We start from the raw sequence: 13,503 nt of genomic DNA on the forward strand, positions 1-13,503 counted from the left end.
AAGGGAAGTGGGGAAGAGGTAGGTGCCTTGTGTCCAGTTGTGTCCTGGGGTTCTTCATCCTGCCCTTTTGTCTCCTCCACTCATTTCCTACATGGGGAAGTTTCACTCACAATGTTTTTTGGAAAAAGGGCACTACAGTTTTTCCACCCCGAGCGATCAGTGCATTCTCAAGTAATGGAAAATTTGAAGCAAGGACTTAGTGGAAACTTCTAGCGCCTGCTGGATTAACCTCTGTGCACACCATGTTTGGAGCCTTTCCCCAGAGGTATACATCACGGGATGAGTGGATTCTACTGACCCCCTATTTATACAGCAGCATCCATTGCCATACAGCCCCCTCCACCTCTCACTGTTGTATATGCTGGGCTGCCTAGGACTCTTCTTTGTTCTTCCTCACCCGGAGGCATTACAACATCCTGCCAACGGGTGGGTTTCCTTCTTGCAGTACTCGAAAGGGTGGAATCACTTTGTTTACTACTTCACACCAATATACCATTAAGGATAAAAGCTGTACCTACCCAACGGGGGCCAAGAGGAGGCATCTAGCCATGCAGGCTTATGTCTACGTTTAGTGTGGAGCCCCCTGGTGACCACATGGTGGATACACCCGCAGCCCCCTGGTGACCACATGGTGGATACACCCGCAGTTTTTGGCTTAGGGGAAAAAAAATCACTGCAGTTTTTTAGCCTAAACGCGGTCTGAAACCAATTCAGAATTGACATGACTTGTAAGTTGTATTTAATGGGCAAATACTAATTACACATTAAAACTTGTCAGCTTTATCAGGCACTTTGTCAAAACCATCTGTGTTTAAATAAGGTCCTCGTTACCATTCCAAGCTTTATGCCGGTCCTAATTGACTTTAACGTCTCATTGCTGGTTTGTGTTAGCATTTAATTTGCCTCTTTTCAGGGTGAGAATGTAACCAGAAGCTTGATTGCACTTCCCTTTGATTTCTAGGCAATAACTCATACATTATTTTTGCTTACTTTGGTCTAACGTAAGCTTTGGCTTTTATGCTTCCACTGAGGGCATTCCTCAGAAATCTACACATCCTATCAGTGATCACTCTTTAGAGTCCAAACTATCTTTCCTCTTACTAGTTTGCACATCATAATACTGTAAAATGTTTCCCTTCTCTGCAGCACTTCCTTTTGGTATAAGGAGCCCAGCATGATCTTCCTTAATGATTGTTTCCCAGTAGTGGGAGACCTACATCTACACTTGGTTATCCCTTTGTGGTTATTCATCTGGTTTTAAAGCCTAATTCCATTGAAAGCCAGAGAATTCAGGTGTGATTGCACTGAGGGTCATAACCCTCCAATGTCCTACCCATGGGGGATCCAGGAAGCTGAGATACGGTTGGTTTGTGATGGTAAACCCATGCGGCTAAAGGGTGACAATATCCATCTAGTTCAGCCGTATACACCCCCATTGTTAATGCAGAGGAAGGCAGAAAAAAAACAATGAGGCAAAGCCAATTAGCCCCCTTAGGGGGAAAATTCTTTCCTGACCCCATAATGGCAGTCAGAATAATCCCTGGATCAATGTTTGAAAGATCCTACTTGACTCCAAGACCTGGATCAACAATCCTGCTGGTTATTTAATGTCTGTATTCTGTGATCTAGTGCTCTAGAAAGGCATCTAGTCCCTTCTTTAACTCCACTATGGATTTTGCCATCACCACATCTCAGGCAGAGAGTTCCCCAGTCTCGCTGCTCTTACAGTAAAGAACCCCCTTCTGTGTTGGTGATGAAACCTGCTTTCTTCAAGATGTGCAGGATGCCCTCTTGTTACCGTCACAGTCCTGGGTATAAACAGACTAGTAATTATTAGGAAATTATAGTACCATTGTTTCTGGTGGTGTGATGCACATCACACACAGAGCTCTACTACATCCATCCTGACCCCACACATCACACACAGCCCTACTACATGCATCCTGACCCCGCACATCACACACATCACATGGAAAACACAGCTCTACTACATCCTGCTACTGCATACACACAGCTCTGCTGCTGGTACACCCATTTTGATCCCCACACGCCACACACAGCTCTACTATATCCATTTTGATTCAGACATCACACATACATCACATGACAAACAGTGCTCTGCTACATCTTGATTCACACACATACAGCTCTGCTACATGGTACATCCATTATGTACATACATACAGCTCTACTACATCCACCCTAAGCCCACCCATCACACACGCAGTTATACTACATGCATGCTGACCCTGCACATGACAAACACAGCACTGCTACATCCTGATTTACACACACACACACACACACACACTATGATCCCCACACATCACACACAGCTCTACTAGATCCATCCTGACATCTCTCACACAGCACATGAAAAACACAGCTCTACTATATCCTGATTAACACACTTCCAAATCTGCTACATGGTAAATCCATTATGATCACCACACTCAACTCTACTACATCCATCCTGACCCCACACAAGACAAACACAGCTTGGGTCCTCCCGCAACAGTGATGTCATCTGTTTTATCCCCCTCATCTTGTCTGACATTTCTTTTTCCTTCATGAAGACACTTGAGAAAAAAAACTAATTAATAGATTTGCATTCCTCTATTATCTTCTATGACTTCTCTTGCATTATTTGTTAAAGGACCCGTGCTCTCAGTGCAAATCCTTTTGCTGTTTATATAATTGGAGAATAGTTTATGGTTATTTTTGCTCTCTTTGGCAATCAGTCTCTCTGCCCTCTCCTTTGCAATTTTAATCTTTTCTTTACCCAATTTGTTCATTTCCCTGTCATGTTGTTAGTGCATATTCGCTGCCTTCGTGTTTTAATAATTTAAATGCTTTTTTTCTTTTTTTTTGCTTATTGCCCCCGTAGGCCTAATGTCCACGGGCGGATGTTAATTATAAAATCCGCACCTAAAGCCGCCCGTAGGGATGCAATAGCATCCACAAGACAATTTAAAGCATGCGGATGTGATTTATTTATTTTTTCCCCCGGCGTGTGGATCGCACACACCGGAAGACATCGCAGTATGCTCCATTTTTCTGCGGAACTTGCGGGACGGCTTCTATTGAGGTCAATGGAAGTTGTCCGATACGCTGCACTCCATGGGAAAGCAGGTGATTTTTAAAAAATAAATTACACTGCGCATGTGGCCGGCCTGTAACCGACATGTCTGGACACATACACCATGCTGAATAAAGAAGATCCGGCTGGCACGGAGACTATTAGAGCTGGACTGGTAAGAAAATGTTTTGGTTTTTTTCTGTCCATGTCTGTGGGCATGGCTGGATTCCGCAGCAGGATTCAGCAGTGAATTCCGTACGTGCAAGTGGACATTGGGCCTTACAGTCTTGCGAGCAACATTGGTTTCCTTCTACTTGTAGTTATTTTAAGGGTATGAACTGCTCACATCTGGTAATTGGGATGTTTTTAAACGTCTCCCATTTGTCGCCTGTACTATTGTTGAGGACGGTGTCCAAATTAACGTTACTGATAGTAGTTCTGAGCTGATCCAATTTTGCTTTACTAAAGTTTAGTTTTTTCTTTTTTGTCTCGCCCCTCTGTATCTTAGACACAATGGCGCTGCAACTGGTCATCTGTTGTAGCCCATCTGTAGCAAGGAACAGTGAGTAACTTGTTGGAACATGTTAATTGGAGTGCAATTTCCTTAACTCTAAATAATCGTCATCAGAATGATCATAGAATCATAGAATGGTAGAGTTGGAAGGGACCTCCAGGGTCATCAGGTCCAACCCCCTGCTCAGTGCAGGATCACTAAATCATCCCAGACAGATGTCTGTCCAGCCTTTGTTTGACCTCCTCCTCTGACTCCTTTCATCGCTGCATAGGAAGACCCCAACACAGTTGGCAGTTATACTCTCCATGCTCGTCTAGCACTGATGATCATTCAGAGTTGCTCAGACGCTCAGTTTTCACAATGTAATGTGGGTTCGCACCAAAACTGGGCGTATATGCTGTGCTCCGGGGCGTGCCTTAATATCCATGTAGAGATGTTCTAATCCTGACAGGCAGGGGTCTCTAAATAAAGTGCTCATTCAGTGTATTTGCTGTGTTTCCTCTAGTAATGATGCAGGAGATACAGGGGATGTCATGGGAGAGTTTGCTTTCTGTCTTTGTATAACGCTTTTTGTACATTCTGACCAGGTCCAAACATTGTTATTTGTGATGAAGGCCACATCCTGAAGAATGAAGCCTCTGCCATCTCCAAGGCCATGAACTCCATAAGGACAAAAAGGAGAATTGTTTTAACTGGAACCCCACTCCAGAATAATCTGGTGGAATGTAAGTAGATTCTTCTACATCAAGCTGAACACGCACGCCCGCGCAAAACATATACATTTTTCTTAAATGCTCCAGTACATCTAAAATAAAATTGAAATAAGTCGGGAATTAATCTTGGTTGCAAATTTCCTTGTGTTTTGTTTATGAAACTCCTTACACCCAGGGCTACAGGCTGCAAATAACCCCTTTAATCTGATAAACCACCTAACAGGGAGACGTGGAGGGGGCATCACCGCAGCCATAGCGAGGAGGGCACACATTAATCAAACTGCACAGAATGTTAGCCAAAGCTGTCTGAAACTTGCTTAATTTGTATTTTAGATGCATTGGAGCAATAAAAAAGGTTGCAAAAGTATACATACCTTTTTTAGGGTCCATTTTTCAATGCATGAATGTATTAGTTATATCAAATCATGCAGTAGTAGTTGTGGTTTAGATTGTTTCAGTGTGTTACATTACTTAGTAGAGGTGTTATTCTTTTCTTGACTTACATATTTCGATGGATGACTGAGAAATTTGGTCAAGGGGGTTGGGTTCAAAATCCTCTTCACATACAGACAGGTGAGAAGGGTAAGGGCCCTTTCACACGGGACTGCCTCTCGGCCGCGGATGTCCGTCAGCTCGCCCCAGCAATTGCTGTGCTTTTACACAGGAACAAGCATCGCTACTGATTGACCCTCGGCTCTCTCCACCTCCCATTCAGGCAGTTGTTCATAGATGGATAGCTACCGGTTTACACTGGCTCATCCTCCGTTTTCTGCATGAAGAAACTGAACGACTTACGAGCATCAAAGAAATCTGTCGTTCAGTTGAGGCAGCATTTACACTGAAGGATATCGTCTACATTCCTGCTAGATGTGGGAATCTGAAGGATTGCACAATCTGTGTGAAAGTGATTGCTGCAGTCCTTTGAAAGAGGGAAGACTTGTCTGCTACACATATAGAGGGTTTTTTTTGTACTTTTCGGTTTTGATTGCAGCACAATACAGAATGGGATCAAAGGAAATTAGTATTTCTTTAGAGTGTACCTCCAATCAGGGGCGTAACTATAGAGGGTGCAGGGGATGCGGTTGCACCTGGGCCCAGGAGCCTTAGGGGGCCCATAAGGCCTATCTTCTCCATATGGTGAGCCCAGTACTATGAATACGGCATTATAGTTGGGGACCCTATTACAGATTTTGCATTGGGGCCCAGAAGCTTCAAGTTATGTCTCTGTACAGCATGGTTTAGGTATGGGTATGGGTCCGGGTACAGATACAGATCGAGGGGCGCCCCAGCTCACGTTTTGCGTCAGGGCCCCTGAGACTTTAGTTACGCCCCTGCCTGCAATTATACACAGCCTTCCATAACTCTATACTACAAGCAAAGCTAAGACACTTTGTAATATATCTAATTCCAGAAACCTGCTTCTTCCCCACCTTCCACACTGATCATTCACTTGAGTTCACTGCTAAAATTTGTACACCTGAAAAATTGTTCCTATGGGTGTAATTCACATCCATGTGTTCAGCAAACCACCCCAACCCACCCCCATAATAGCCAGTAAGGCTATTCACACATGTGACGACTCATGTGGATCAAGAAAGCCTCAACGTATTCTGTTCATGGCCTCCAATAGCTCACGCAGTGTTGGGCATTAATGGACATTGGACAGAATAGGTGGCATCTTTCAGCATAGTATGCATCAGTAGTCTAAGACCCTACATACTGCTTCTACTGGCCCGCGCTGCTCATGTGGTTAGCACTGGCCAATCACAGCAGGTGTAGTGTCTAAGACTATTGATGCATACTACACAGTGTGCATCTGGCAGTCAGAGAATCTGATGCGGCCATCTTTGTTTCTCCAGGCCCACAGTGGTGTTTTAAACATATTTTCAACTTCACTGCAGGATCAGGTTACAGCAGCTGCCCATAGAGGAGAAGGCAGCAGCTGCATAGAGACGCTGCGTCTGGCTCTAGTAAGTGTTTTGCTGTTTTACCCAATCCTATTAAACAGCTGCTCTGCTCAGTACTTTTGGTGTGTGAGAGAGACAAGGGGACCAGAATCTCATCACTATATGCTTGTATGGGAAATGTCACAGCAATTAGTCTCTTGTCCCTTTCTTGTCCCTTTTCCATAGACCTCTATAAGTAACAGCTGCAATCTGATCACTCTCCACGTGGAGTCTGACAATTTGAAAAGCATTTCTCTGTAATATATGATCACTGACTGACTCGCCACTAATTCTCTAACTTCCCGGTGTCTTACAAACATGAAATTTGGCACAACCATTCTTTAGGTCCTGTATAGGAAGAGTATAGGGGTCACAACTTGATTATTTAATGCAAAGTGCAAAAGTATTGGCACCCCCTATGTAATGTAACTTCCCGATGTCGTACAAGAGATTTGGCACAACTATTCTTTAGGTCCTAAATAGGAAAAATAAAGGGGTCAAAACATGATTATTCAATGCTAAGTGCAAAAATGTTGGCACCCCTATATAATGTACCTAATCTAATTCTCTAACTTCCCGGTATTGTACAAATATGAAATTTAGCATGATTATTCCTTAGGTCCTAAATGGGAAAAGTAAAAAGGTCACAACTCGATTATTCTATGCTAATTGCAAAAGTACGTGCACCTCCATGTAATGTTACTTCCCAGTGTTGTACAGGCGTAAGATTTAGTGCAAGCATTCTTTAGGTCCTAAATGAGGAGAGTGGGAGTGGTGGCATATTCTGCAGAGGGACTACGGTACATGCAGCCTGTGGAGAATCTAACACTCCTCTATGTGTATACAGATTTTATTCCTCGGTTACTCTAAAGTAACCTTGACTTCATAAAATTTTCTGTGTGAACAACATGTAAACACCTGTATCAAATTAACTTAGGAGGAGCCGGTCATATCAGATAGTAGTATATATTAGAAAGTTTATTGGCACTTGTGCTGCTGATTCATGAAAAGTTGTCTAGAATTAGAAGTACTTGTTAGTTATTATATGGACTGCCTGGTTTGCGCATTGTAGGTTTTCATGCCAGCTGCTGACACTGTGCTCCAACTAAGAGTACCCACGATCAGTTGTAATCTTCAGGAAAACAACCTGCAGTCCCACAGATCCAAAAGGTTTTCTAGACATGGCTCTTGGCTCTAGCTAGTAGAGGAGGTTCCTCACTTAAAGGGGCTGCTTAGTTGTAAACTATTGATGGATTATCTCCAACACAGACCCATGCCAATCTACTAAGGATGACCTATCACCTGGGAACTCCACCGATCAGCTGCTCATCAAAGCAGTTTACTTCTGCACTGAGCTGATATCTGCTTCATACAGAAGTCTGCTCCGTGCACAGCTCCGTTCTTAACTCAGTGGTCAAGCTGATATTGCAGGTAAAGTCATTCATTTTAATGGGAACTTGGCCTGTATTACCAAGCCTGACCACTGCAGTAAGAACCGAGCTGCCTGCTTCACAACTGACAAACCCCCACAAACATATCCTAAAACTTAACGAGACGTTGTCTAAAGCAAATCTGTCCCTATAAGTCACCTGCGGATGGCTATCTAATGAAATGCCGAGGTTATGAAGACCACAGGAGCTAGAATGCGCTACCATGTGGGGGCCACTATAAAGCGTCCATTCATGTTATATAAAGAAATGTCTAATCTAGGCAAGCAGAACCATCAGATTTAGTTTTCTTACTTAAAGGGGTTGTCCCGCGAAAGCAAGTGGGTCTATACACTTCTGTATGGCCATATTAATGCACTTTGTAATGTACATTGTGCATTAATTATGAGCCATACAGAAGTTATAAGAAATTATTCACTTACCTGTTCCGTTGCTAGCGTCCTCGTTTCCATGGAGCCGTCTAATTTTCAGCGTCTAATCGCCAGATTAGACGCTCTTGCGCAGTCCGGGTCTTCTTCTTTTCTCAATGGGGCTCCGTGTAGCTCCGCCCCGTCACGTGCCGATTCCAGCCAATCAGGAGGCTGGAATCGGCAATGGACCGCACAGAAGCCCTGCGGTCCACCGAGAGAGAAGATCCTGGCGGCCATCTTCAGCAGGTAAGTAAGAAGTCACCGGAGCGTGGGGATTCAGGTAAGCGCTGTCCGGTTTTCTTTTTTAACCCCTGCATCGGAGTTGTCTCGCGCCAAACGGGGGGGGGGGGGGGGGGGTGTTGAAAAAAAAAAACCCGTTTCGGCGTGGGACAACCCCTTTAATGTTTTTTTTCTCTAACCTGTTTGTGATATAAGCCCAGAGCTCCTCCTCATCCCTTCTTTTCTGTGCAGATCACTGCATGGTCAACTTTATCAAGGAGAACTTACTGGGCTCCATCAAGGAATTCCGAAACCGCTTCATAAATCCCATCCAGAATGGGCAATGTGCTGACTCCACCATGGTGGATGTCCGAGTGATGAAGAGACGTGCGCACATACTGTATGAGATGCTGGCGGGTTGTGTACAGGTGAGTTGTGAACGGCGGCTGGCCATTCCTCTAAATGCTTTATGTGAAACTATAAAAAAACATGATGCACTTCTTTATTTCAGCGACGAGACTACACTGCTCTGACTAAGTTTTTACCACCAAAGTATGAATATGTCCTATCAGTTCGGATAACGCCTCTGCAGTGCAAACTCTACCGCTACTATCTGGACAATATGGCTGGTAGGTGGTTTCTTTGGGCTGTTTGCAAGAATGGCTGTAGTCTGACAAAATGGGTCATCTTTGTAGGGTTGTGTGTGATAGTGAGGTTTTTGGCAATAAATACCAAAGTTTTTGCGTTTAGTGAGGCTGTATCAGCGCTGCTATTAACAGAACTGCACCTGCGGCCATATTGTGTGTTGTACATGCATGACCCCTCCAGGATGCCTTTTTTGTGTCATTCACTAATAAGTTGTTTCTTCTTATTGTCGTATTCTAGGTGCTGTAACTATGTTATTTTAGCTGTAGGTCGTCTTTTGTGGGAAGGGAATTCTTTTTCAGTAACACCATTTTTGGTACAAGTAGCATATTAAGAATCATAGGATGGTAGAGTTGGAAGGGACCTCCTGGGTAATCTGGTTCAACCCCCTGCTTAGTGCAGGAGTCCCTAAATCATTGAGCTTTGGCAGAATAGAAGAGCCAAAATTTTGATTTTAGCTTCATTCACCTTGCAGGATGATCTCTATTCTCTGTAAGTGTGATTATATATTACTTATGTTTTTAATATTTTGCACAATATAAGAAATGCAGCAGTATGTGGGTCATATATTTTTTCATAGCTCACTGTGCAGCTTCAATAGCGTGTGTTTTTTTTTATTTTTTTTTTAAAACACTTGTGCTAAGTGAAACTACTTTTTTCTGGAGAAAAGTTTTTTTTATATAAATATTTTTTTGTATTAGATCACTTTCTTTTAAAAAAAATGATTAAACATCTTTTTTGTTCCAAAAGGAAACTTTACAGATTTAGTTTGCAGCTGTAATGCTCCATTATCCAGAATATAGCGAAGCATTTTTTCCAGTCAGTAGCAGGCTGTGAGGGCCAGAGTGTGACTCTCGAGTGCCACATTAGGTGGTTGCATCATACTACTGAGTCGTAGGAAAAACTAGATGCACTCCATGCTCAACAAGCGCAAAACGGCACGTATACATTGAAAACACATCAAACACACCAGGCATGTTATAAAATATTACTTTATTGACATCCCTTATTAGAAAGAAGGAAACTTTCATACACTTATCTAGAATAAAGTGCATTTGTGTTTAAGGTGAGCTGTAGTACTAATGTCCTTCGGGCTAGAATGTATCAAACATGAAAGCCACTATGGTTCCAGGGCGGTTTCATAGCTGCATCTGGGTTCCGCTTTCCTGCTCTGTACAGAAAGCAGGAAAGGGGAATCACTGTGGCCAACGGCTCAGTCTCTGGACCGACCTGAACAGCAGTGAACGGACCCCATAGACTAGAATGGGGTCCGTTCAGTTATCGCCTAGTTGCCAGGCTTTTACACTAAAAAGAAAAAGCGCTGCGTGCACCACTTTTTCTTGTGTTTGGAGCTGGATTTGTGGCAGAACCTCCGGCCATAGGTTCCAACACAGATGCGGAGCCCCATTTACACGGAACGATTATTCAGATAGACGTTCAGTCTATACTTAAGTTAACGACTAACGAGAATTGTGCGCTTCACGTTGGTCGTTCAGTTTCAGTCGGCTCATGCACTATTGTGCTGGTTAAACAGTGATCTTCAGTGTTTCATATAACAAAGGCCGCCTGCAGACGGCCAGGTCGGATCCTGCGTCTTCATTCTCTGCTTTGCGCTGGCCGGCGCATGCGCAGAGAGGAGCAAGCCCGTCACCACTGACGTTTCTGTGCGGGTCTCGCCGCAATTTGTTTTCCGCGTGTATTTTCATGGCCGTCTGCCTAGGATTGCGTTATCTAATGCAATCCTATGCAGGCAGGCACGGACGGAAATTCTGTGGGAAATCCCGCCGTGGGATTTCCGCCTGTGTGCAGGGGGCCATAGCATATAAAGGCTGAAAAAAGACCCTTGTCCATCCAGTTTAGCCTATTACCCCTCAATGTTGATCCAGAGGAAGGCAAAAACCCCAAATGAGGTAAAAGCCAATTTTTCCAATTGAAGAGAAATTCCTTTTCGACTCCAGTCTGGCAATCTGAATAATCCTTGGAAGCGATAAGTGCCTGAGGACTGTACGATTGTCAGCATGTGCGGATAAACTGGTGATGACTCGCTTCATCGAGTAAACAAGTTGCGAGATTCTCGGCCCACGGAAAAGGGACATTACTTGGTTAAATAGCTACAGAACAGGAGGATGTCATCATTTTGAACCTTTCACTGGCAGGAGGTCTAGGACATTTTGCACTCCAGTAGCCAGGACAATTTTTTTCATGCACAACTAAAGGCTAAATTGGAAAAAACAAAACACACTAATCCCTCGTACCCATATATATTCTGAGAGATACCTGGTATATTGTTCAAGTGTCACTCGGCACTTCATACACACATGCACCTTCATGCAGTTTTACATCAGAGTGTAATTTTTAATCAAAAACAAGCTTAAAAATTGATATTGGTGGCTAAAATGTGATACAAGCAGAAATTCAGGTGCAAAATACCTAAAAATAAAGTTCAGCATAAAGTGCAGAGTTCATATTCAGCATTTCAGTTTATATGCATATCTAAAAAAGTAGCAACGTAATATATACAGCAATCCGTGAACTTTTTGTATGTCCTAAAGGCCTCCTGTACACAGGCGGAAATTCCGCGGCAGGATTTTCCGCAGAATTTCCTCCCGTGCCCGTTGCCATAGGATTGCATTACATAATGCAAACCTATGCAGACAGCCGTGATTTGACAGCGTGAAAACACACACGGTGAACAAATCGTGGCATGTCCTATTTTTGTGCAAGCCTCACAGAGGCCAACACAGAAACGTCACTGGTGACGCGCTGGTTGGGCAGCAGATGGCACATAGACCGGAGAGACGCTCGTCTGTTTGCCATAATCCCCTAGAGCAGCAAGAGCTGAACGCGAGGTCTCCCATAAATGTGCTCTTCCAAAGTACAAGCTGCTAGAAGGCGACTAACCTCGCATCCTGACTGAGAGCAGATGATGTGGAAAAATACCATTTTATTTGTACACTCAACCACTTTCAGGCAACTTTGTATTACACAGTGATTTAAAAGGAAGGAAAAATTGTATAAAAAAAACTGTAAGCTGTGAATTCAAGCCCAGTCACCGCCACAAGGCTTGTTAAAAGGTCGCACACTGACTTAAAGGAATGCTGCCTTCTAATATTGGGTGCCCTAGAGACATTGTTCCATCTCCCTTTATGTGTCAGCCACTTTTTGCATGCAAATTAAATTGTATGGGGGGGGGGGGGGGATGGATGTTATAAACTAACTCTATAAATCGCTAAGGCTGGTTTCACACGCCTGAGAAACGTGTGCAAGATTTGTGTTCCATGATGCCCAAATTTCGCACTAATAGGAAATACATTTTTTTGAATGGGGTCATATACTTGAGCGATGTTTTCCCACATCACACCCCTGAATGTCCTATCTTTTCACGGTCCTCCAAACACGCAACCTGTTTTCATTGGGACAGTAAAACACATTGTACGCTAGTGCGATGTGAGGTTTTCCATTGGAAACCCTTCCCAATCTTCCGGAAGTGATGGGAGGCGGTTTTGCCTGAAAAATGCTTTGCATTGCTGTAAAAACGCACGTTGGCGAGCACTTTATGAAGCAGAGTTTCTCTGCTTGATATCCAAAAAATGCTACATGAGATTGTAGGACACCGCTGCGTTTTGTGATCGCATGCGTGAGAACGCCTTTTAAATTGAAAAAGCCTTTCTACGTCTAAACATCAGTTTCTTAAGGGCCCGATTCTGCTTTGAGGGGCTTCTGTATTGGAAACCGACCAGACATTGCCCCAGCTTAACCACTGTACCCCTCTAAGTATTCAGAATAGAATTGAGGACGTTTTAGGGAATTCTGCGAGGTGTCATTGTTTTGACCTCGCAGGTTTGTGGAATTTAGAGTTGGCCACATTTGTACCCAGATGGCACGGCAGACGATTGCCATCAAATTACTTTATGCTTTTTTGAAAATAACGGGCATTTCTTGAACAAGAATCGCACACAAATAGGACATTCTGTGGTTTGTCAGACTTGGACGATTGCTTCAAGAGGAACATCTCTTGTGTGGGTTATTCACACGGAGGTGCTAGAGTTGGACAGAACGTCTGTACTGCAATGTCTTATCGCTTGTAATAGCGACCATACGCAATGGCAAGCCGGGACCGATGCTGTCACAGAGGAAGCGCCCTCCCTCTGTGAACCCTTTACATGCCGTGATCTACATAGATCACTGCATGCAGGGGGTTAACAGCAGGGGTCGCTGTCCTCATGTACTCCAGCTGCTGGTGACAGCTGGCTCCCACTTCATGATGGTGCTGGCTCACTTCTGAACTGTGAACGCTTTCACCCTGTCTTCATTAAAGTGTACTGTGAACTTGGGCATGACTTTTACGTCGCACGCGGCTTGTGGTATAAATTGTAGATTATCTTGATCTTGTTTGATTACTGCGGTGTGACAGCTTTCTCTATCGGGTCTTCTTTCCTCTCTATTGAGTCTTCCCAACTGGGATATGAGAAGTATAATTGCAGTTTATACCAGTTTGTGATGGGCAGCAGATGTTCCATCTGGGTAAC

The 13,503-nt window shown here is 43.8% G+C and overlaps 1 protein-coding gene across 1 annotated transcript in view; it reads left to right on the forward strand.

Annotated features, from left to right (window-relative positions):
• The window catches only part of ATRX (ATRX chromatin remodeler), a 263,566-nt gene that overhangs the window by 155,311 nt on the left and 94,752 nt on the right, over positions 1-13,503 (forward strand). Inside the window, exons 19-21 of the mRNA XM_066582073.1 lie at positions 4,181-4,318; positions 8,582-8,757; positions 8,841-8,958. Coding sequence (XP_066438170.1) covers positions 4,181-4,318; positions 8,582-8,757; positions 8,841-8,958 — 432 coding nt within the window. The remainder of the gene's footprint in view (positions 1-4,180; positions 4,319-8,581; positions 8,758-8,840; positions 8,959-13,503) is intronic.

The sequence above is a fragment of the Eleutherodactylus coqui genome, chromosome 10 (genome assembly GCF_035609145.1).
Source record: "Eleutherodactylus coqui strain aEleCoq1 chromosome 10, aEleCoq1.hap1, whole genome shotgun sequence".
NCBI classification, from domain to species: Eukaryota; Metazoa; Chordata; class Amphibia; order Anura; family Eleutherodactylidae; genus Eleutherodactylus; species Eleutherodactylus coqui.